This window comes from Salvia splendens, chromosome 10, assembly GCF_004379255.2.
Source record: "Salvia splendens isolate huo1 chromosome 10, SspV2, whole genome shotgun sequence".
Lineage (NCBI taxonomy): Eukaryota > Viridiplantae > Streptophyta > Magnoliopsida > Lamiales > Lamiaceae > Salvia > Salvia splendens.
In genome coordinates this window covers 15,211,117-15,236,597 of record NC_056041.1, presented here as the reverse complement: position 1 = coordinate 15,236,597, position 25,481 = coordinate 15,211,117, and the positions used below count along the sequence as shown (strand labels likewise).

At 38.1% G+C, this 25,481-nt stretch overlaps 3 protein-coding genes across 5 annotated transcripts; 2 read left to right on the top strand and 1 right to left on the bottom strand.

Moving 5' to 3' along the window:
* The first annotated feature begins 6,399 nt into the window (after positions 1-6,399).
* On the top strand, positions 6,400-8,697 carry LOC121752154 (isocitrate dehydrogenase [NAD] regulatory subunit 1, mitochondrial-like). The gene is made up of 4 exons (XM_042147062.1): positions 6,400-6,972; positions 7,652-7,891; positions 8,021-8,099; positions 8,256-8,697. The coding sequence occupies exons 1-4, from the start codon at positions 6,475-6,477 to the stop codon at positions 8,528-8,530; spliced, it is 1,092 nt and encodes a 363-aa protein (XP_042002996.1). The 5' UTR covers positions 6,400-6,474; the 3' UTR covers positions 8,531-8,697.
* Positions 8,698-9,647: 950 nt separating this feature from the next.
* LOC121752153 (protein DETOXIFICATION 45, chloroplastic-like) lies at positions 9,648-13,571 on the bottom strand. Of its 2 annotated transcripts, XR_006040267.1 has the most exons (14): positions 13,025-13,571; positions 12,605-12,777; positions 12,112-12,386; positions 11,894-12,029; positions 11,650-11,746; positions 11,439-11,539; positions 11,181-11,344; positions 11,021-11,092; positions 10,829-10,945; positions 10,658-10,753; positions 10,447-10,568; positions 10,272-10,329; positions 9,987-10,133; positions 9,648-9,910 (listed from the first exon to the last, which is right to left on the bottom strand). XR_006040267.1 is itself a non-coding variant. In XM_042147061.1 (13 exons), exons 1-13 carry the CDS (start codon positions 13,315-13,317, stop codon positions 10,125-10,127), a joined length of 1,713 nt encoding a protein of 570 aa, XP_042002995.1. In that variant the 5' UTR covers positions 13,318-13,571; the 3' UTR covers positions 9,648-10,124. The 2 variants fall into 2 exon arrangements, 1 of the variants encoding a protein (XP_042002995.1); XM_042147061.1 differs by having other exon boundaries at positions 9,648-10,133.
* Positions 13,572-20,048: 6,477 nt separating this feature from the next.
* On the top strand, positions 20,049-23,088 carry LOC121750829 (protein ROOT HAIR SPECIFIC 17-like). 2 transcript variants are annotated; one of them, XM_042145448.1, is made up of 10 exons: positions 20,049-20,406; positions 20,490-20,549; positions 20,624-20,714; positions 20,998-21,068; positions 21,266-21,354; positions 21,440-21,614; positions 21,714-21,901; positions 21,987-22,089; positions 22,158-22,489; positions 22,571-23,088. In XM_042145448.1, exons 1-10 carry the CDS (start codon positions 20,185-20,187, stop codon positions 22,947-22,949), a joined length of 1,710 nt encoding a protein of 569 aa, XP_042001382.1. In that variant the 5' UTR covers positions 20,049-20,184; the 3' UTR covers positions 22,950-23,088. The 2 variants fall into 2 exon arrangements, with proteins under 2 accessions (XP_042001382.1, XP_042001381.1); XM_042145447.1 differs by having other exon boundaries at positions 20,992-21,068.
* Positions 23,089-25,481: the final 2,393 nt, after the last annotated feature.

Below are 25,481 nucleotides of genomic sequence, written 5' to 3'. Positions count from 1 at the left end.
TATATGGACGTCGAGCATAACCTTTATTTGTTGGAATCTGGTTGAGCCACACGTGCCAGAGCGAGTGTTGCGACAATTTGGGATTGTCCAACCCTATATCCTGCTTGTCAACAGGTTCCACGGTGCTGATTTTTTGAAACAGGATCGACGTGGCAAAGCTGGACGGAATTGGGTTGACTGGCACGCCAATCATTTACAGGCTTGGGATAATAGGCACGACACGGTGTACGTGGATTTGGAGTACTCAATGGAGCATATTGCACTTGATGAATACATGGATTGGTTTCGCCGGATAACCGTGGTGTACATAACAAAACCTGGCGTGCATGCTCAGGAGGGCTTCCAAGAAACGACAGCCTCTCATAACTACGCGGTAAATTGAAACAACTATTCATTATTTTATTTCATATGATGAAATGTATTTAACTTTGAAAATTGTAGGTGGAGACGCTTCACAAAATACGCCACTATCTTAGTGAGCAAGACATGGCAGGACATCCGTCTTTGTACACAATTTCGAGGATGGTTGAAGACGGCCTGCACATATCTGGGGAACCTGAGATGATGGATTGTCGTCCTTCCCAGCGGTCTGAGCTGGACATTGACATGCCCTTGAGGCAAAAAGGGAAGCGGCGTGGTAAGAAGAAAGCGGGTGAAGAGTCGTCATCCGCAAGGATGGTAGTGGATTCCGATGATGACTTTATGCCTCCACCTCCACCAAGCTCCGTCGTTCGAGGACGGCATTCAGTTAGCCACACTGGTGGAACCGGTGAAGATATCAGTCTCAGTGATGTCCCCCAATCTCCACCTCGTTCTTCTGTGCGAGACGACTTCTTTGGGGTTGATGTAGAGAACATGGTTGTGCAAGATACTACTCCGTCTCGTCTCCCTACCTCCAGAATCGGGAAGGGAATCCGTGGTCTGTTTATGCGGAAAAGGCGAGACGAGTGAACATACAAGTATTTAGTTGAATTGATCATTATAGCGTTTTAACAATTTTTGTGTTCATTTCTCCAGTTGAACATTGTTATGTTTTATTAGTAATTTGATACATCCTCTTGATATAGGTGTTTTTTCATTGATTTGAACTCTTTATATTAGTAATTTGATACATCCTCTTTATAAAACATGATAACTTGTTTTGGATAAATGAAATTAGGAGTTCATAATTAAAATGAAAAAAACACCACTCTCACTGGCGTCTCTAAGATGGAGAAATTTTGGCCAATTTTTCCCACGAAGGAAGCGGACATTCTGTAAAGACTCGCCAGCTCAATTGGCGTGTTTCATAACACGCCAACAACGTTGGCGTTTTTCTGAAAAACGCCAATAAAGTTGGCGTGTTTTACTGAAAAAACGACAATCAAGTTGTCGTTTCATATAAAAAACCGCCAGCCATAAATACAGAAGTCCAAATATTACACAATGCATAAGCACAAACAAAAAAAATTATTAAAACGTTACAATGTTCAACTCAATAAATAACTAGGATTATAAACAAAACAATGTTCAATTCAACTAAATAGTTGTTAAACGTTCAATTGTCTCGCCTTTTCCGCGTAAAAAAGCTACGGATACCCTTCCCGATTCTGGCGGTTGAGAGTCTAGATGGAGGAGTATCTTGCACAACGACATTCTCTAAATCAACCCCGAAAAAATCGTCTCGCACAGAAGAATGAGCCAAAATCGAAATCTCCACGCTCAAATCCACCACCTGGTCGACCCGAGCAAGGGTTTCCTTAAGGTTTTTCCGCCTTGGGAAGGGTTTTCGCATTTTGGGGAGGGAAAATGTTTAGGGTTCGCGATGTTGGGGGAGATCTGATTGGTATATGGTTCAACAGAAACACGCTGACCAGGGTGGCGTGTTTTACGATAAAAACGCCGATCTCATTGGCGTCTTTTAGTTGAACACGCCAACTACATTGGCATCTTCAAAATTGAACACGCTAACACAGTAGGTGTTTTTTCAAATAACACGCCAAATGAGTTGGCGTTTTCTAACGTAGCTGTATTTGGAGAAAATACAGCTAAAATACGACGAAATTATAAAACGCCAATGTTGTTGGCGTCTTTACTTATTGAAACGCCAATGCGGTTGGCGTTTTTCCTATATATGGAATAGATAACAAAATGGGTACGTTTTTGTAATTTTAAAGGCAAAGTGCCCTAGAAACCCGATTTTCCCGTTCAGGTTACACGATTTGGGAAGGCCATAAATAAATTTGATTTATTTCTGTAAAGCTCACATAAATGTCATCCATTTCGGTTGTTTACGAAAGTAGAAACAAGTCTACTCTTTATCTCTCTCTGCATATGCTCTGTCACAGCCCCTCCTCTCTTCTTCAATCAATCTCTCCAGATTCATCCCACAATCCTCTGTCCCTGCCTCTCTAATTTTTCTCCTTTTAACTTCCCACTCCAACTTTGTGAAAACTGCTCAATGTGTTCGGGATTCGGAATGGAATTAGCGGGGCTCGCCGTCTTCGTCGCTGCTCCAATCCGGCCGGGGCTGTACGGGAGTCACGCACCATGCTAGCTACCTCATCTGTCTCTCTCTTAAAAATTCTTCCATAGCTTTTCGATTTCGACAATGGCCTTAACTCCATAAATTCATGCTTAAGCAAATAGTCGAGCATATCAATTGATGCATCTTTTCCATTTATTAGTTGAAAAGTGTGAACATTGATTAAATGCTTCAAATAGGATTCAAAGGAATAAAAAGACAGACAGATCTAGGGCACCGGGAGATATTTTCGGAGGAAAGAGGGAGGAATTGGAATGAGCTGTGGAGTTGGGGGAGGAAAAGTGAATTTTGGAAGCGTAAAGAAGTAAATATGTCTTCAATTCTGGATCCAGATTTCCAATGAGTTTTAAAAACCATCAATTTGAAAAGAAATAATTTCGGCACATTTCCATGCTCTATAGTGCAGGCCCATATTTGTAAGTAGGGCAGAACATAATTTTAAACAAATGAACTTGAACACCACAATTCGCCAAGATTTCAGTCCATTTCTTAGTATTTCTAACAACTTGAACGAGTCCTAAAGATGTGATTCTTGTTTCTAATAGCCATATACTTTTTACATGCTTATAAATAAGTGTACAATTAATTGAGACTGTGTTTATGATTTCATTTGAACTAATGTACACTAATTTTATGATTGCAGTGCTTATCTCATGGAGGTGAATCTGCCCGAAATCCGACGACCACTCCAAAAACTTTCCAGCGACGCCAGCGTGGCGGCTGGACAGCAACAATGGGTGAGGAAGGGAAGCGGGTAAGCGGATGAGGACGGTGGTTGGACGGCAACAACGAGAGAGATGCCGGAGACGAAGAGGAAGCTGCAGCGCGGCGGGTGAGGAAGGCAAGACAGGTGGGACAAGCGGCGAGACATGTGGAAGGAGCGCCGACGAATGAGAATGAATGATGCTCTGGCCTGGGAGATTGATTTCCGCCGATTAGGTGGGAGAGAGAGAGAGAGGTGAGAGAGGGATGGAGGAGTAAGGCGTTGCATACTTGCATTGTAGGGTTTGGATATTAATTTGTGTATTATTTGGATTTTATTTTAGGCATTTAGTGGGCTTTTAGTGTATTGGATTTTGGAGTATACTTTTGGTTTTAAATAATAGTAGTATAAAATTATGTACTGTAATTGATATTTTTAATTAAATAGAGTTTTAATTTGGATATTGGAGTTTATTATTATGTATTAAGCTAAATTTTAATTTAGACTTCTAATTTATTGAAATTTGTATAATATACTATTATTTTAAAATTAAATTTATTTTTTATGTAATTAAATTATATATAATTAGAATTAAGTTTGACTTTGATTTACTCATATTTCTATGTTATACTTCTCAAAAAATTGAAGAGGTATACGTATTATCTTGTACTATGGCGGGTGGATTTTATTATTATGTTTTAAGCTAAATTTTAATTTACACTTCTAATTTATTGGAATTTATATAATATACTACACTTTTAAAATTAAATTCATTTTTATTAAGTGGTTAGATTTATAGGTAGTTATAATTGAGTTAACTTTGATTTATCATAGTATTTCTATGTTTTTAGACTTCTCAAAAAATTGAATATGTATATATATCCCCATTCACATCCCTCCTTTGCTATGTGTTCATTTGTTTTATTTTGTTTTTGCTGATATGGATATGAAATATATGTATATACATATTTAAGTCTTTAATAAATATTTTGTTCACATTCTATTAGATTTTTCATATGATAAATAGAAATATGAAATATATGTATATATTATGTCTTTATATTTCACATGTGTTCATTAGATTTTGTCTTTATATTCCATATCCATTTTTAGATTTCTTGCTGAGTTATATATGTTAATTTCACATTCTATTGTTTTTTATCCTTATCCACACATCCCTCATCTGTCATTTGATTTATTTTGTTTTACTCCATTCACATCATAAATTAAAGTTGTATAAAATTGTTTGTCTAATGTGAATGTTTAATTTAGAGTGAGTTGGGAGAAGTGTATTTGTCTTTTTGTTACTCCTATTATTTATAATGTTTTAGGTCTTTATAATATTGTGAATACTTACTGTAATTAATACATATTCGTAACTACATGCATCATTATATTCTTATTATCCTCTTTTTTTTAAATCTACATACTTTATAATTTATTTTCACAATTAAGTTATTAGTTTGAATTTATTTGGGCTATGATTTTATGGCATCATTTTTGGACCATACAAATTAGTAATGTAAATTGCCTGTTTTTATTTAATCTATTTTTATACTCTATTGTTTAAGTTAATTTTGTTACTAATTATTATAATAAATTCTTTTCAATATTTCTTATTTTGAATATAAATTATTAACTTTAAAACAAGATGGTGGTATTTTTTTATTTATGTATTCACTTTACAATTTCTTTTGATTCCTTCTTTTATTTAAATATATATTTCGTTGTCTTAGATCCTATTAGAATTAATTTATTTTTTGTGTAGCCGATGTTGGTGGTTCCGTTCAAAGTTCCGTAATTATAGGAGATGTTCTTGATCAACGTAATTCATGTATTATGAAAAACAATAATTTCCATTCGTCGATTTTAAATCAAGATGGGGGTATTTTTTATCCTTTTTTTAAAAAAATATATATTGATTACGAAAACTTTTATTTATGTATTCACTTTATAATATCTTTTAATTCCTTCTTTTTAATTTCATTCTATTTGTTTTATATTTCCCTTATTTTTTTTGCAGAATATTGAGATATTGGCGATCCTTAGTTAACGTGTTCACATCGTGGTGCATTCTTTTGGGTTAAGAAATACCTCGGCAAACCAAATAAAGCGACTAATCCAAGATATTCACTTTGAAGTATGAATGAGAATATCCAGTTTCCTAATATGACATCTCCTCCTGAAGTTCAATATTAGTTTATGTTCTTTAAATACTCGAAAAGTAGTCACTATTTGAAAATTATACGATCATATAGTTCAATGCTTGGATTTTTCCTCTTTGATCTTTAGTTGCACATTTTCCTTTATTTGTACTACTAATATCTTATTCTGACTAACTCATACTATTTGATCATTATTTACACATCTCTCCCATTTGTCATGTGTTTTATTTTATTTTACTCCACTCATATTATAAATTAAAGTTGTATAAAATCGTTTGTCGAATGTTAAAGTTTCATTTAGAGTCGGTTGAGAGGACTGAGGAGTACATTTCTCTTTTTTGTTACTCCTATTGTTTATAATGTTTTTAGGTGTTTATAATATTGTAAATACTTATTGTAATTAACACATATTCTTAACCATATACTACATCATTATATTCTTATTATCCTTTTTTTAGTCTACTAACTTTATAAATTCTATAATGTTTTTAGGTGTTTATAATATTATAAATACTTATTGTAATTAACACATATTCTTAACCATATACTACATCATTATATTCTTATTATCCTTTTTTAATCTACTAACTTTATAATTTATAGTATAATATTTTTAGATGTTTATAATATTATAAATACTTATTGTAATTAACACATATTCTTAACTATATACATCATTATATTCTTATTATCCTTTTTTTTAATCTACTAACTTTATAATTTATCTTCATTATTTGAAAAATCTTATGTCCCGTGCATAGCACGAGTGTTAACACTAGTTATGTTAAAACATAAAGTGAAACACCAAACATCACCACTTATAATAGAATACCTTCTATTTTAGTTAAATGTGTATAATTACTTTACTACCTAAAATTCAAAAGGGGTCCAGAAAATATAATAGAAAACTTTGGGGGTAGATTGCAAAAAGCGAGAATAGATGCGTTACTCGTTTTACCCGCTCATTCATACTTCACATTTCCATGAAACTCCATCACCACCTGAAATTGAATCACATCTCATTTCCGAAAAAAAACTAACCATCCAACCCTAATTCCTCTCTCCATCTCCGATCGATCACGATGTCTCGCCGCACGCTCCCGATCGTCAGGAATCTCCTCTCCGCCCGATTCCCCACGCGATCCATCACCTACATGCCCAGCCCCGGCGACGGATCTCCCCGCCCCGTCACTCTGATCCCTGGAGACGGCGTCGGCCCGCTCGTGACCGACGCTGTCGAACAGGTCATGGAGGCGATGCACGCGCCCGTGTATTTCGAGAGGTATGACGTGCGAGGCGACATGAATAACGTGCCGCCGGAGGTGCTCGAATCGATTAAGAAGAATAAGGTGTGCCTGAAAGGAGGATTGAGGACTCCCGTGGGCGGAGGGGTGAGCTCTCTGAATATGATTTTGAGGAAGGAGCTCGATCTCTATGCCTCGCTCGTCCACTGCTTTAATCTGCCCGGGCTCCCCACGCGCCACGATAATGTAGATATTGTCGTGATCCGGGAGAATACTGAGGGAGAGTACGCCGGTCTTGAGCATGAGGTTATTCCCGGTGTAGTTGAAAGCCTTAAGGTATTTATGTCCCTCGCATTTGTGTTTGTGTGTATGTGTGTGTTGGATCTGTGCTACTTTTCAGCTATGGAATTGTTTGAGTATATATTTTGGGGAAGTGTTAGATTAATCAATATTCATTTAGCTAATGGAATGCATGGAATAATTATGAAATTAGAGGACCTAATTTTTAGTTTGTGAATCTTGTAGTTAGTTCCGCTATTGATCATTAATATTCTGCAACTCTCCAAATAGAAAAAGGATGAGTAACTGGATGATCTTATATGTTCTAGATGGTTGAGTTTCTGAGTAGGAATTTGATTAATGTAAAAAGGCAGTCATCTAATTGATCATATAGTCTTGGGATCAATGTTGATTTTTGAGAATTGAAAGTGAATTACATCAGACGTGAAGTTGTGGTTTGACACTTGAACAAAGTATTTAACCACAGAGCTTGGATTATGCTGTTTAGAGCTTAATCTTATCTGTCCTTTCGAATTTTTCCAAAATATTTATTTTCCTTTTGCATTATTAGTAGTATTTTTTTAAATTGGATCAGTTAAGCAAGCCTTCTGTAGTATGGCTCTGGGGGAAAACTTAGATTATCCATTATTCTTCTTGATATTGCAAGCATAATTGTTGGTCACTATGTAAGAAATGAGTTGCTATTATTTGTTTCTTACTTTGTGACCATTGCTAGGTGATAACAAAGTTCTGTTCAGAACGGATTGCAAAATATGCTTTCGAGTATGCCTATCTCAACCACCGGAAGAAAGTGACAGCTGTGCACAAAGCTAACATCATGAAGCTTGCTGATGGTCTATTTTTAGAATCCTGTCGCGAAGTTGCTAGCAAATATCCCAGTATCGAGTACAATGAGATGATTGTGGATAACTGCTCAATGCAACTTGTTTCCAAGCCAGAGCAATTTGATGTGATGGTAAGTGAGGTGAAAGTAATTTGGTGATGTTCATCTTCCCCTTCCATATGAGGTGCATGTGGATTTTCACTGTTGGCCTTAAAACATATACCGCCTTGAACTCATTACAGAGAATATTTAAATTTTCAGGTTACTCCAAACCTTTATGGGAATCTGGTTGCAAATACAGCTGCTGGTATAGCAGGTGGTACTGGTTTCATGCCTGGAGGTATGTGTCGTAAACAAACTCGAGACATTCTTTTCCCAACGAAGGACTTTATTCACTGGGAATTCACTTTTTTATGATGAGAATGTAGCTATTATGGTGGAGTCATTGTGTCTTTCCAGGCTGTTTAACTTTTGACAAATCTGGCTGTGACTTCAGGGAATGTGGGCGCTGATCATGCGATATTTGAGCAAGGGGCTTCTGCAGGTAATGTGGGTAATGACAAATTACTGGTGCAAAAGAAGGCTAATCCGGTGGCTCTGCTTCTTTCATCGGCTATGATGCTGAGACACCTGCAGTTTCCTTCATTTGCGGACCGATTGGAGATTGCAGTGAAGCGCGTAGTAGAAGAAGGTAAATACCGAACCAAAGATCTTGGAGGAAACTGTACCACCCAGGAAGTTGTGGATGCTGTCCTAGCAAATCTGGAGTGACTCCAGATTTCTTATAGTGATATTTATTTACATATTTCATAGTTGAGTTTCATTGTTCCAAGGCTAATAATGATAAGAGGATCTTCTCAATTGATAGGGCAAAAGTTGAAATTTTGCATTTGGTAGAGCTGTTTGATATCCCAATAATGAAATTATCATTTGCTTTTGTGTTCCTTTGACGCTAACTGGTGAATGTAGCACACAAATGGTAGTTACCGCATCCACAATTCACAAGGCATCTCTTAGTTGATCCACGCACAACTTGATCTCTATCCTTTAACATCCAAAACCATATTATTATTTCTTTTAATTAAAGATTGTATATTCTAATTAAATTGATGAGATTAATTAAAATAACATATTTACATAATTAAAATTATAAAATTGCAATGTTACTACTAACTCAATTCATAACTAACTTTTACTAGAAATTTATTTTACATTTTTAACGTACATCAAACTGTTTTGGGAGTCAATAGAAAACTTGTTTTTGTGCTGTAGGCTTCAACAACACATTATACAACCCCCCCGCCTTAGTTTGCCATCTCAAGTGTTGACCGGAATCACTAACTTCTTCTCGTGCCACCATATTGCTCAAGGTCGCTACCTTTTTTTTTTTTGGGATCGAGATCGCCACCTTCTCATCATTGCTTTTGCGTTTATCCAATTGGATGACTCATTCTCAACTTCATCTCGACATTTCCCACCTGAATCGTTGCTTGAAATTATAGTCGACCTAGAGCCACCTCCGCGCTGCTGGTGGAATATTGACCTCCATGATTTAGATGCGCAAAAAATTTAGATTTTCAAGCTGACTCATTTAAAATGGGATTGAATGATTTTATTTGTGTGCGTGGGGGCGCCTTTTAAGCGGACTGAGACATGGGCGCACCAATCTAGATTAGCACTTCTGCCGAAAAGTTGGACATTGTCCAAGGCTTGGGAAGGGACGTAGTATGGAGCGACAACGATCAGGCATAAGCCTGGATCAGCGCCTGCAAACGAAATGTTGTTTATATCAAATGGTACAAGTGATGGACCTTAGACATGCGTCGTAAGCCTCTTGAATGCGTTGCAAACTTCAAAAAATCAATGTTGTTGTGGAGAAGAAATAGAATTCGAGCGAAGAAAATGAATTAGAGTGCGAAGAAAATGGAGAGAATTGGAGTATTTATAAAAGTATTGGTAGTTAAAAACTTAGAATTAATAGACTGAAATGAAGCTCACTCGGACGTCCACATGTGGGCTGCACACTCCATTCTAGCTGGCTGCGCGGGCCACATGTGGGCGTGACAAGTGGCCCGCTAGCTTTCCCTCCCCCATGAGATATTTGCAACGCAGCTCATGGCTATGTCATTCCTGCAGGACGAGCGAGCAAGCCTGCGTTGCCGATGCCCTTAGACAAGTTGTGTTGAGACAGTGTGATCTTTTGACCAATAAAAAGAAAGAAGAAAACCTAAATTGCATCCATCCACTTGATTTATAAATTGTAAATTTCAGTGTTGCACCCTCCAAACAAGCTCCTGCAGATTGTTCTTCCATGGCTCCAAAGGGCTACAGAGTTCTCAAACATCCTTCACTTCTTGAATTCTCATCATACAAGCTGAAAGTTGAACAAAATTTCAAAATTGGACCAACACTCACAGCCATCCCATTGAAAATTTTGAAACAAGCACACTTCCACATTCATTCATCAAGCTACACCACCACAAATGAAAATTCTGCACTAGCCAAAACCTACCTTGACTTTGTTAAGATCGCTGTGGAGGAACCACCACGGGCCACTACGTTGTGACAATCTGAAAAGAAGGATATACAAATGAATCAAATTCAACACAATGGGAGAGAGAGGTAGAAACGTTATACTACTTGGTTCGATTTGACAAAAGAAGACGCAAGATGAGTGTCTACTTTACCTGATGAATCCAGCTGCTGTTCTCAGTGCCATTAAAAGAGTCAGACCGAACCAAACACCGGGAAGACCAACAAGCTTAGGAGCATATAGCAAAACCACACATGATATTGCACCAGACCCCATCTACGATTGGATATTTGATCATATCAAATTAATGCTTTATGTTGTTACTAACATGATCAATCGTGTAACAGAACACCTTATAAAGTTACCATTGAGATTGCAGCGAAACGGAAATCCGAGACACCATAGTAGAGACCATCAAGTATAAAAGCTAGAGCATTTATAGGTTGGCTGGCACAGACAAACTGCATCATTATATGAAACCAAGTTAGGAATATTATCGGTAATTAAAACAAAACAACCTCGTAGTGCATACTCACCAGGACACCAGTTCTAACGATCCTCAAGACTTCAGCATCCTTGGTAAATATCGGAGCCAATGAACTAAAAGAAAAACCTAGTATCACAGCCAAGGAAATGCCAGTAACAAGACCAATCTGGAACACAAAAAGCCAATGTCAGAAAATTAAACGAGAACCTCATTCAGAATAGAATGCATTAGCTGTAAGTACCTTTAATACAAACTGAGTGACATCCTTCACGTTAGCATACTCTTTTTTGGATATGTAACTGGCGACCAAGGCCTGTCGAAAGCCAAAATTTGTGACTCACGAAGTAATCAACATAAGCCCCATGAAAAGAAAATGCAGGAAAAGGGAAAGAGAGGATCACCTGAGCTGCTGCTCCAAGTGCATCAGTAAGTAGTGATACAGCAAGCCAAACTTGGGTGCAAATTTGATGAGCAGACATAGCTACGGGGCCCAGGCGAGCCGCCATGGATGTACCAAGTGTCATCGTGAGAAGAACAGCAAGAGTCCTCCCAATTAGAAAACCACCTAACCCCCTAAACTTGTCAGATACCAATAAACTCCAATACACTATGTCAATAAGAAACATGAAGGGAGAGTAGTAGAAGAAAAACAAGCTTACCTGATTTCAGATAATTACCAAACTGCAGTTCGCCGAGCTTTGGAGGCAATAATACCGCTCTCTTGTTAAGACACCATACCATTGAGAAGGTGACAATGTATCTGCCACAATGAATGAGTCATTGAAATTTAAAACAGAAAAACTGAGAAAACGTATAACCTAGTATCTAAGTTAAATGAAATCATGGGAGAAGCATAAATGAATCACATACTGAGAGATAACGGTGGAAATTGCAGCTCCATTGACACCTAACTGAAAATAATGCATAAACAGGGGAAAGAGGAGTATAGCTGTAAAATTTCCAAATCCTGCACAGGCCAAAGTTGCATCGTTTTTCAGGAAAAGATACATACCATGTCTAAGTATGATTTATCAGGCGTAAAATGGATAACATAAACGAGTCATTGAATTGCTTGATCAGAAATTCAACGAAATAAATAAAACCGAAAACTTACCTAAACAGTATACAGGCGTTGTTGTATCCTTGAAGCCGCGAAAAATGCCTTGAAGGGCCAAAGAAACAACAAAAGCAGGAGCACCTAGGGCCCTCAGGATAAGAAACCTCTGTGCATGAGCACGCATTGAAGAAGCCTGCAGCGACAATAAAGAGCCACTTTGGAGCTGCCATGAATGGAAATGGTTCACAATAAGGCAAACAGAAAAAGAAGCATACCGGTGATATGCCCATCAAACTGAGAAGAGGTCCAGATCCCAAAACAAGTGCCGTAGCTTCAAAGATGCCAATGCCAACAGCTAAAAACAGAGCTGTCGACACTGAAGATAGCTGCATCTTTTCTACTGCATTATTGGTTGAGGGTTTGCTTGCATTCTTTGCAATGTCTTCAGCCACGAAAGAAGTAGCAACACTGAGGAGGGGAATATTGAAAAGCTTCGAGATTATGTTGAAGAGTGAGATGGAGACTCCAGCAGAACCCAACTCCACAGCACCTGAAGACAAGCTATGTGTGAGGGGAAAAAACGATAATTTTCATCATATCCTTAAAAGAATAAAGACATTAACAGTTTGACAAATAGGAAAGAAAAGGGAAAGAAGAAATCTGTGTTTTTCAAAAGTAATTTGTTGATCTTCTCTTTGTTACATGAAGAAAAATCCGAGCAACTATAGCAATAACTAGCAAAAAAGTAAGGTGGAGCTAGCATCTTACCCAAACGACCAATATAGGCAGTCTCCAACAGTTGCACAATCGGATCAATCGCCTGCCCACCAATTGCTGGTAACGACAACATCACAAGCTCGCGCCTAACATTGCTTGCAGCATTATCAGTAGTAGCTTCCCTCTTCTCACTTATTTGAGAAGAGACAGCCCCATTCAATTCACTGCAAACAAGAAGAATCTATATAAACAAGCACCAGAAGCTACCTCATCGACGCATAAATCAGACATGCCATCTGAACTACATGTAACACAGCAGCAAACAAAGATCATCAAGAAAGCACTCCTATGGCATCAAAAACACTAATTCTCCTCTCCATCACAATTTTAGTTCAAAAGCATCAAACACATTGCAAAAAGCTCATCTTTTTCCAAACAAGCATGAACCATTAAACAAATAGATAGTCATACCTAGGCCCTCCATTTGAGTCTAGGGAGAGGGGTTCTTGTTTAAGAGCAACAGTCTCCCCCACGTCATCAGACTCCACGTTGCAATCCGGCCTTAACTGACAATTCAGTCTTGGAAAAATCTCCCTCCGTCGAATAATTGGAGATGGCAGCAACAATTTTGCCCCAAAGCTTCTTCTTTTTCCCACCGAACACCGAAACCCTTTCGAGCTTACCGCCAAAGAATACAATTTGTTGGTTTCCTTGGGTAAGCCGCAAGAAACCGCAGTGCCAGCAGCGAGCTGGGCGGCCGCCATATCCGGGCCTCTACAGTCCTCTCACAATGCAATCGATTCTGACAAAAAGGGAAAACGGCGGAGTGAGAGACTACATGAGAAAACAACTAAACCAACATGAGTTTGCGATATTTCCAAAATTAAGGAAGGTGACAAATAGAAAGATAATGAAACAATAAAAGGCGGTTCTTCTCTCCTCAGCTTTAGCAAGCCAAGAAATTTTGTAGGTGGCTTAAATTATTCGATTGAGTCCGAAGTATATCGAGTCGACACCACGCCTACAACTACTATTCTTTTGTTGATATCATCTCCGATTATTTACCATATTTACAAAATTAAACCAACTTTTGTTTTGGAAGGAAAATTTCTATCTTGATTTTATCAAAACCTTTTTAACTTTTTTAAGTATTTCTTTTTACATCATCTTTTCCACAGAAAAACTATTAGAGCATCTCCAATGGCGGCGGCATCACCCGCACGCCGATTTTTCGCGGACGCCGGTGCTGACGCCGAACCATTGCAAGCGGCGTCGGCGAAATCGGCGTGCCCACGCCGATTCTTGGGCTAACGCCGATCCTCACGGCGCCATTATTGGCCCCGGATCGGCGTCAGACCGGCGTCAGATTTTTAATTTTTTTTTTAATTTTTCGAAACACTATATATACGCGTGTTGGAAATCATTTTCATTCGCCCCACTTGTTTTAACGAGTACTCTCTCTATCTTAATTTCTGTACAAGATCAACAACGAGAAATGGAGAACAACTACGAAGGTACTCCAGTGACGACCGGGTCTCAGACTCCCCCGGCTCCCGTGGTAGGTGGTTGGCCTCCGATGACCGGGTACTACAACATGTACCTGTGGCAGCAGATGATGCCACCGATGACCGCCGTGGGAAGTGTGCCGGCTTGGCAGGGGGTACCGCCGATGCAACCCCCTATGCAGATGATGCCGGGGTGGGCACCCGGGATGCAGCCACCGGCGCAGCAGATGATGCCACCGCCGCAGGGGACGCCCGGGGGGGAAAACGTCTATCGGCCGGCTTTTGATTTTTTCACCGGTTTTTCGCACGCATCGACCCCAACGGATGCACAGTACACGCAGTATGAGACCTTCTCCTTAGAGGAGTTGGGTTTTGATATTAACGAGGTTCCGGAAACTCCCATTCAAAGCCGGGGAGTAGGGCGGGGTCGGAGCGCCCCTAAGAAGAAGGACAAGGCCAAGAAGGTTGGCGAGTCGTCTCAGCCGGGTGAGGATAGCCGGGTCCGGAGGAAGTGGGCGGACGCGGAGAACGTTGCGGTGGCCAAGGCGTGGGTGAGTGTCTGCGATGATCCTCTCGTTTCGAACAACCAGAGGATCGTCAACTTGTGGGCCAAGATAGCCGCAACCTACAGGGCATTTTGCCCTGAAGGGAGACCGCGCACCGGGGAGGAGTGTCGGAAGTGCTGGGACCGAATCAGGTCTGTCGTCTCTCGATTTTCAGGTTTGTACGCCAACGCCCTCCGCATGCGGACCAATGGCCAAACAGAGGAAGACAGCAGGAGGATTGGAGAGAGAGCCTACCCGGATCCCGGGAAGTACTATGAGTTCACCTACTGGAACTGCTACCTTGTGCTCAACGAGTCAGAGAAATTCCGGGCAGGTGTCGACACTGGCTGGCCGAAGAAGCAGAAACTGAACTATACCGGTGATTATAACGACAGCAGCGGTGGTTCCCACGACCTCCCCGAGACGGCCTAGGAGGTCCCGACCCCTCGTTCGTTCGGTCGCCGACCTCGCCCGGTTGGCCAAAGGCGGGCGCAACGGGATGCGAGGGGGGTACCCCGAGTTCCCAGGAGGTCCAGTCGGCATCCCCCCTCGGCAGGTCCACCTAGGAGCTCAAATTCTTCGCGCGTCAACAAACGTGCGCTCAAATGGTGAAGACGTTAGCCGACTTCCGGACGGCGGTGGACCCCGAGGAGAAGGCTTATCTTCGCGTATTGCTCCGGAGCATGCGTGAAGAATTGGAGGGGTTGCAGAGGGATACCGGCGGGAGTAGCCGCGGCGTTGGTGGCTACGGAGGCGGCGGCGACGACGACGAAGGGCTGAGCGACGACGGAGGCGAGGAGTGATTTTTTTATGTAATTTTTTTATTGTACTTTTTAATTTTTGTATTTTTTTAAATTATTGTACTTTTTTAAATTTTACTAGTATTATTCAATTTTCTTGTATTTGTCTCGTAAATTAAATTTCGTATGTTGCTACGATTGTAAATTAAATTATATAATTGTTATTAGTGATGTGGATAGGCTATGTGAGGGCTATTGCATGTCCAGAGCCACTGGAGATGCTCTTATAGTAGAAAAAGCAGAAGGGTGTTTCAATTAGATTCATATTTACTCAAGAAAAGAGAGGCATAAGAAAACGGTTGGTTATTGACCTCACATTACAAGATTGTACTAATACACATTGAATTCATTCCAATTCTTTTATATCAATTCAAATTTGGATACATAAAGTAATATACAAATCCAAGTAATTTTTACTCAACTCTCCTACAACTCCAGAAATTGCAACTACTTATTACAAAAAAGTATACAAACCTCACAGCATAGATGAAAATCATAAAGTCTCCCATGATTCAAGCTCATTGCAAAAGATTCCACACAAGGAGGAGTTGCACCAAAAGAAGATATAATGAAGCTACGAGTGATAATTCTGTGTTGAATCTTGAAATAGCTCTGGAACATGGCTTCAGTTAATCGCATGAAGGATCCATGAAGCTAGAAAGCAGTATTACTTGGTTTGGGCATAAGCATAACTAATGTGCCATCGAAATTCCATAAAGAATTCGAGCACATGATCTGCAATTTCATAAATTTTCACCTGGCTTCTCCATTGAGACTACTAGAGATTGCAAATTTGGGAAGAGATAATTATATATATTTGGATACTAATGATTTTTATATTAAAAGGGGAAGGTTTAAACCATTCAAAATATGATGAAAAAATGAGTACAAAAGCGAATAATTATTAAAAAAAAAAAGACTTCCCAAAAAGCATAGAAACATCACAAAAAAATGAACACACCAAGCACAACTAGAAAAGCAAGTCCAAGATGAACACTTGTGAAACCAAAAGACCACCAACAAAAGAAACAAACATCTACATTAAATGGAATTAGCTGAAAGGTTATTTTTGCGTTAGCTAACAAGAAGAGAATTATCTTGTGTCCTGTCCATCTTTTAATTTTAGGTAAATTGCCCAAGCGAAATAGGAAATTTTTTTAATTAACTCTAAATTTTTTATTTTTTATTTATCTTAAATTTTTATTTTTAATATTAAAATAATCGAATCAAAATGAAAATTTTAGCTACAAGTTAGTTTGTAAATTAAATTTATAATTTTCATTTTTATAATTAATATATTAAAGATTTTCATAATATTTTTTATTTTTATTTTTATTTTTTAAAATTTTTAGAGAAAGAGAAAAAGATGAGGTGATTGAAAAAGTAAAGTGAAAATATCATTTTAAACACTCAAACTATAAGAAAACATCATATCCAAAACTATAAAATATCATATCCAATACTAGAGAGAGATAAAGTAAATATTATACTTATCTAGTACCAAAATATGAAAGTACAAAAATGTCATACATGCCTTGTGAGATAATTTTTGTGCAAAATTGCGATGAATAGTGAACAAGTATCATGAATGTGATTACACTTTAATCCTGGGACTACCCATGATATTTTTAAAAGTTTAGAGGCATACATGCGAAACGCATAGTTCAGAGACCATTTGCGTAGTTCAGATTGTTCAAATTAGACAAAATAGGATTCCAACACGAATGTATACCGCTACTAATTTTGAGATTCTGAGACTAATATTTATGCAACAGTCATCTTGAAAAATGTAAGTCTCATTTACATGTGAAGTTTGTCCGCCTAGCAAATCAGTTTTATCAATCGATTCAATCCAACTACTTAGATTACAATTTACATAGTAAATTCATATTGATAGTTTGGAAAAATTATTGAAAATAAATTGGACAAGTTTTACTACTCCGATAGTTATCATCTTGTAGTAGACAGTAATTAAATTAAGTGTGAAGCTCGCTTCCCTTTGTATCGCCATAAAAACTCTGGAATTTATATTAACAACTCGGAACTTTGAATAATACTTACTTAGTGTAAATTAAATTAAGAGACATGTATTATTCCAATGATGCCTGACCATGAGAATATAATTAATGACATCCAACGGTAGATTCAAATAAATAAATCATTTGAGTGAAATGCGAGCTCCCCGAATTTAATGATTGTATTTCAAAAAATTAAAAAGTAAATGGCTAAAAAGCCCAATTTAATGATTGTATTTAAAAAAGTAAATGGCTAAAAAAAACTATGAAGTTTAAACAAATTTTGGTCTATTTCATAATTTTTCAAAAATATAGCCAATTATATCATCTTTGATATTTTTCATAATTGGCCTATGGTCTATAATTTGGGAAAACTATATATGCTTTTGAATTTTGGGAAGCGAAAATAATATGCAAACAAAACATTTGGATATTTAAAAGCGTAGCATGATGAAATTTTTTGTATGTGACAAATGAGAAAAATATCAAAGTTATGATATACAGTAACCGACTATTTTTTAAAATTACGGAATAGATTAGAATTTGACCAAACTCAAAACTATATACACATAATGTTTAACATTTAATCATATAAAAAACAAAACTCAAACTAGGTTTTGAAGAATGAATTTTGTCGCCTGTAAAAAGTCGTGTTAAGTTTTGGATCTAATTTAACTTCAAGATTTCTATTAGTTTCCACCATACATTTTTTTATTTTTTAAGCAGCCATTATATTTTTCAAAATTTCGCACATGATAGAAATACAAATACACTATATTGTGGCTGTAAAGATTAAACTAGATGACTGAATTCTTATTTATCTACAAGAATACAGTCAACAAAATTTAATACTCCCAATGAAATTACTTTTAATGAACGAAGGGATTACATTTTTTATCTCTTCATTATAGCAGATAAGAAGAGAGTATAAAATTCAAGAATGTAACAGTCTCAAAATAGCAAATAGAAATATACTACTAATTTCTTTGTACATTGAAAACCAACCATGTTTATCACTTTATTTATCGTGGAATAGTTCAATCCAATTTTGTTAATACAAAAACCATACCAAAAGTATTTTTATAGTAGAATGTAACTTTCTTTTTGAGCATTTCAAATACATTAAATATACCTTAATTCGATGATTAAACAAATCTATGCTACGAATGGTCCACACAATGCGTATATCAATAATTTTGTAAAAATATTGTTACCTAAATCAATATTAATATTTATACACTTATTAAAAATATTGGCGTGATTGGATAAAAAACGACAGCTTCTTTGTAAGCGAGACATTTTCTGCAAGTAGCTCAACGTAACCCTGAGATTTCTGACATTATTAATCTAATCAATTCTTAATCCCACCATTTTTCTCAACTAACTAATCCATTAAATTTGAAGTTTGAACCCAACAAATCATTTTTAAATACTAATTATGATTTAATCAACTATAATGACAGCTTATCAAACATCTAGTCAACAAAACCTAATTTACAATAAATCCAGATAGTTTTGGGGGGGCCTAAGCTACAACCTGTTTAATCAGCTGCACCATTTTATTAATAACAAACTACCTAATATAATCTATATTATTAAAAAAATAGAAAGAATATAACAAACTAACTTTGTGATTCAAAATCATGGAAATTTTGCTCTCACATCTCAACAGCGTCTGGGATAAGTTTAGCTTAAAATGAAACGAAAACAAAAAGAAAAAACTCAATTGGGATTTGTTAGAACTTAGAATTGAGATTAGATTCCTAAATTTGTCATTTTACTTGGATGGTCGGTAATTCATTTACTTCACATTTATCTTCCCAAAATAATGATTATATGAGACAAAAACTTTTTTTGGTAGCAAATGTTATTAAAATGCTACATTAGATCGGTGAATCCTAAGCAATTAAATTATTAATACGGATTTTAATCTAGGAAATTAGCTTAAACAAAAGTTGCAGGCCAGAGAATCACGTGATATTGACATATTTATTGGGTTTCAGAATTCAGATATTTCGTTTAAATAATAGTATATCATTATTTATGTATTTTTCGTTTAAATATATCTATTTATATGCAACCACACATGTTATTCGATCGGATCCAAATTCTAAATCCTATTTCAAATTGCATTTAATTACCTTTTTCCAATTATAATGGTAGAAACTGTCGACTTTACGTGATAATTTTTTGACAACCTCACCGATTTTAGATATTAATAATTCACATAATTGTAGACCCAAATCCACTATAAAAATAAAATTTAACAACCAAATGTTTTCTTCACAGCCATTTCCTATTTAATAGTGAAATCACGTGAAAATCAAATCAGGTCATAGCAACGCGAATCATAGTTGAGGTCAATTTTTATGAGAGATTGTAATTTGATTTATTTCATATTTTCATATGTGATGATGAATATCCAATTAAACTTAGTTGTTTAATCATAAACTACAATATAATTTAATCATAAATTATACTACCTAGTATAAACGGGAATGCAAATTTAGTAGACATTCTAATGGTATAGAAAAAATATTTTAACGACCACAAAAAAAGTGGGGCCAAATTGCAAATATTAAAAGAGAAGAAAACATCTTGACAATGTCGTTGCTGCGGGAGAAGAAACACAAGGCGAAACTCCTGCGATTTTTGAAGTTGGTTGTGCTGTTGTTGAAGCAGATCAGAAATCCTCCGCATTTCCTCATCACACCAAAACCTCCTTGATTCAATCTCTCTCTCTCTCTCTCTATTGCACACGACGACATGAGCATGATGAAGAAAAGGCCTCATAGAGATGAGCTGATCGGCCTTCAGATTCTACACGGCCTCGTATTCCGCCACCACAGCCGCCGACGCCGCCGTTTTCCTCTCTTCTCCGCACTCTCCGGCTGCCTCCTCCTCCTCCTCTTCGCCGTCGTCTTGTTCCTCTCACCTCCGATCTTCGACCATACCGGCCACCACCACCGCCTCATTCTCGATACATCGGTATTTTTAGGAGATTTTTTTAAACCTTTTTTAATTTGTTCATTTTATATCTCAGCTGAATTTGTTTTTTATTCGTCGTAAAGTTCAATAACAGAGTCGGAATCCAAATTAATGCTGAGAAAGAGAACGTTTTCCGCGTTCCGGTGAGTTTGTCGATATTAATTACAATCAATTTTGTTTTCTATCTATCTATCTCATCGAGTTGATGAAACTGTAGAGGAGTGGAGGAATCATAGGGCGCGATGTGTGGACTTCAAATCAATCGAATTTATTTTGCGGGTGCAGCAATGCGAGCAACGACTTTCGACGTAATCTCCCATCCCTCATTAATATAGGAGTATCTGTTTTCCTCAATGGCCGCCGATTTGTTCACGTCGCCAAAATTTATGAATAACTTTCCTTTTCAAACACATTTAGTCTAATATCAAATCACGTTTCCAAATTAAAGTTTTCGTCGAGCCTGCTTTCCATTTAAGCTTGTTATCAATGCCCTGTTTTCTGTATTTCGATATGTAGAAACCAGTTTTCTGGTTTAAATTGGGGGAAATTTTTCTATTTCTTTTCGTAATTCATAATACTTGGCAGCTGCGACGATGAAAACTGAACCTCGTAGATATCTGTTGATCGCAACTAGCGGAGGCTTAAATCAGCAGAGAACAGGGGTAATTTATCTCTTTTGTTTCCACCTTTTGCTTTAATTATTCACAAACCGCTGCATTTGTATCATTTTCATAAAGTACGATGAGAGAGATATCGAAAAGGAGATTCATGTTAAGTTATACTCAATTTAGGAATCAGTTTGCCTCCCTTTCTCCTATGCATTGTTTGATTGTCTGATCTCAAATTCTTGTGGTGACAGATAGTAGATGCTGTTGTTGCAGCGTACATCTTGAACGCGACCCTCGTTGTTCCTAAGCTGGATCAAAAGTCTTTCTGGAAGGACGCAAGGTTTGTTGAACATCATAGCCATCATCTTTGCTTGAAAATCTTGCTATCGGGACTAATTTAAGACGATGATGTTTGTTTCCTGAAGCAACTTCTCTGAGATCTTCAATGTCGGCTGGTTCATCAAGTCTCTCGCCAAAGATGTTAAAATTGTAGCACAGCTTCCAGAAACAGCAGGGAGAATCATAACCACCCGTTCTCCGAGGAAATGCAATAAGAAATGCTATGAGACGCGAATTGTCCCCATCTATCAGAGGAAGCGAGTAGGTGTTTGTTTCTTCACCATGTTAAGGAGTTTTATTGTCTCAATTTATCAAAAGACTGAAGAGCATGCAAATATGCTTTGTTTTGGGTGTCATCAGGTACAGGCAGTTCAGCTTACAAAGTTCGACTATAGGCTCTCAAATCGGCTTGATATGGATCTGCAGAAGCTAAGATGCCGTGGTAACTACCATGCCTTGAGATTCACTGCTCCCATTCTTGATATGGGTATGAAGTTGTCCCAAAGGATGAGAGCGAAAAGCAACCATTATGTCGCGTTGCATTTGAGGTATATATAGCATATCCAATGCGTTCCTATCACTAAGTCTAGTAATCTGCTATAGAGTCTCTTTACCTGTCAAAAATTGCTACAGATTTGAACCTGATATGTTAGCTTTCTCCGGCTGCTACTATGGGGGTGGAGTGAAAGAGACAAAAGAGCTGGCTTCAATACGAAAGAGGTGGAAAACGCTGCATGTAAGTCTAGTCTAGCCTCCTTGTACAATCTTGTATGAAATGTCACTGATATGAATTGGCCTTAATAGACAAAGAATCCCGAGAAAGAACGAAGGCATGGGAAATGCCCTCTAACTCCTGAGGAAGTCGGGCTGATGCTGAGGGCATTAGGCTTTGGCAATGATGTTCATATATACGTAGCATCAGGAGAAGTATACGGAGGCGAGGAAACACTGGCGCCTCTCAAAGCCCTCTTCCCCAACATCCACACTAAAGAGACTCTTGCTAGCAAAGAGGAGCTTGCTGAGTTCCAGTCCTATTCTTCACGAATGGCTGCGTTGGATTTCATTGTTTGTGACGAGAGCGATGTTTTTGTTGCCAACAACAATGGAAATATGGCAAAGATTCTTGCTGGGAAGAGGTAAATAACTAATAGCGAACTCTTATGTTATTATTTTTTAAAATGTGGCCTCATGACAAGTGGAGACATATATTGTTGTAGGAGATACTCTGGTCACAAGCCAACAATTAGGCCTAATGCCAAGAAGCTCTACCGGCTGTTCAATGTTCGACACAACATGACATGGAACGACTTCGCCTCACATATTCGGACATCCCAAGTTGGTTTCATGGGAGAGCCAAATGAGGTGAAGTCAGGGCGGGGCGAGTTCCACGAACACCCTTTACCCTGCATATGTCAGAAACGTGGGGATTCAACAAGAAACGTGGTGGATAGAAACAACGAATCAAACAAGGAAGATGAGGAGCAATATCTGTCTGAAACAGAATATGCAGAGGAAGATAGAGTGGTGCCTAACATGAGAGATTCTGGTTTAAGAAGCAGTGATCAGCCAGAATTAGATGAGATTCTATCAGAGTAGATGTAGTGTAGATAGATAATAGCAATTGATCAACAACAAATTTTGGTCTTGATTAGACAGTGAAAATAAACCATAAATATGTGACTAGGTAGGGCAGCAACAACTTTGTACATAGAACATTTTTTGAAAAAGAATGAAGATTTTTATTTTTTTCTTTATTATTAAGTTGATAGAATTTTGATTATATAATTAGCTACCCAAAGTTATTATGCAGCTCAAGCTGCAATTTCGTGATACTATTTTTAAAGGTAAATATATAGAAACTATTTTTAGTTCTTTTCTGATGGATGAAAGTTGGATTACAAAATTAAGAAATACAATTAGAGCATCCATAATAGAGGACTAGCTCGCGGACTAGCCGCTAGTCCGTGTGCTAGTCCACTATTGTGGGCGGCGAGCGGGTGACGGACGTCTCAGGCGGACGAGAGGTCATTCGTCGGATAAGGCGGACGTCCGCCTTCTTGTCCGTGCGCTCGTCCGCTATTGTGGGCAGGCGACAGACAAGAGGTAGGACGTCCCATTTTTTAATTTTTTTTAAATTTTTTTATGCTCAATATTTACAACTCATTGCACTTCATTTTTTTATATTTTATAAACACCAACAATTAAAATGAATTAATCATATTTTTCAATTTATTTTATTGACTAGGGTGTCGGCTAGTCCTAGTGCTTGTCCACTGTCTATTGTGCAGTGGGATGTCCTAGTGATGTGACAGTGGGGTGAGAAGTTCTAGTAACGTGGCATAATGTGTTTTTGGGAAGTCCTAGTGCTAGTCCGTGGGAAAGTCCTTCATACTGTGGATGCTCCTAGCCAATAATTAATATATCCAAATCATCATGATTTGAAATAGTTAGAAAATGTTCTTATACTCCCGTTTTCAAAAGTCGAAAAATAGATATAAATGTTTAGTAGTACTAGTATCTTTTAATTTATTTCCTGTGTCATTTGTTTAACTTAATCGATATATTAATTTAGCTCCATATTTTGTATTTTTATGTTTTGAATAATGATAAAAAAGTAAAATAGAAAGAATGATGTTTTTTACTACTAGAATTTTAAAATATTAGTTCTATAAGTCGTAATTGCCTGAAATATGTCGGAGTATATCAAATAGACTTTAGGGCAAATTCCCCTTCCCTAAGTAATCTGTTTTTTCTTTTCCGTATTCCGCGACACATAAATCGCCATAAAACCCTACTTGAAACCCTCCTTCGTTTTCCCATTTCTCGCACACATCAAAATTGAATCTGCAAACATTGTATATTTTGCAGATTATCATGGCCACCAGAAAGCTCGCCATAAAACCCTATTTTGCACACATCAAAATCGCGACACATAAATCGCCATAAAACCCTACTTGAAACCCTCCTTCGTTTCGAATCCCACCTTTTCAGGATTCAACGGCCGAATTTTACTGTCGCATTTAATGCAGTCACATGCAAGGCACGTCCCCTGACGCCAGCCTCCCCCGTACCTTTATCCAGAATGCCGAAGTGACTCGCTTCGCCGAAGTGATTCACTTCGTCTTTCGGGGGGGGTAGTGATGGGGTACGGACTAAACAAGCCCAACAGCAGTGACGGCCCATCAGCCCAAAGCCCAAGGAAGAGTATGAGTCCGGCATTACCAAAGAGTTCGGCCTCAGCCTACAGCTCGGTAAAAGCCAACCAATCAAGCTCTGCTCTTAGGTCGGCATCAAGCTCTACTCTCAGATCGGCAACCAAAGCAGTTCGGTCTCAGTTTTCGACCGAACAAGGAGTTAGTGGACCCATGCAGGATTTCCACAACTTCCAACACACCCACTACCACGTGGCGTCAACTCAGGCCACGATCTTAGGCCATGACCTACACGACCTCCACGACCTAGAGTGATGATGTAAGCCACGATCTTAGTTCAATGTATAAATAGAACTTAGACCTGGTAGAAAGTGGGGGGAATCACTCTAGAGAAATAATCATATAGCAAGTCTGTGTTGTAAGCTGTAATTCGCAGATCAAGCAATACAAACCTGCCCTCATTTCTCCCCGTGGACGTAGATTTACCTCAGTAAATCGAACCACGTAAAATTCTCTGTGTCGTAATTTATTTTTACGAGCATTTATCATCATCGAAAATTCGCCGATTCATAGCATTTATCATCATCGAAAATTCGCCGATTCATCACTGGCGCCGTCTGTGGGAAACAGAGAACCAAATTTGTGATAAAGCGAATTTTTGACCATTTTTTCAACCCAAAAAATGCATACCAGATCGCAGAGTACCCGTATTCCTGCCCGTGAGAACCAGGAGGAAGCCAATCCATCCCATAGGTCTGGAAAACAGCCTAGGGATAAATCCACCACCAGTTCTCATGGCGGAGGAACAAGCCGCTCCAAAAGCCGTCACACCGAGTCTTCCCAGCAGCCCGATTTGAACGGGGCTGTCAAGCTGTTTTTGGCTGAAAAGCAGGAGGAATTCTTAACCTTCCTGCAGAGAAGCCAAAAGCAGCCGGAGGCGAAAACGGCGGATTCTCTCTCTCCCTCCATACGAGAC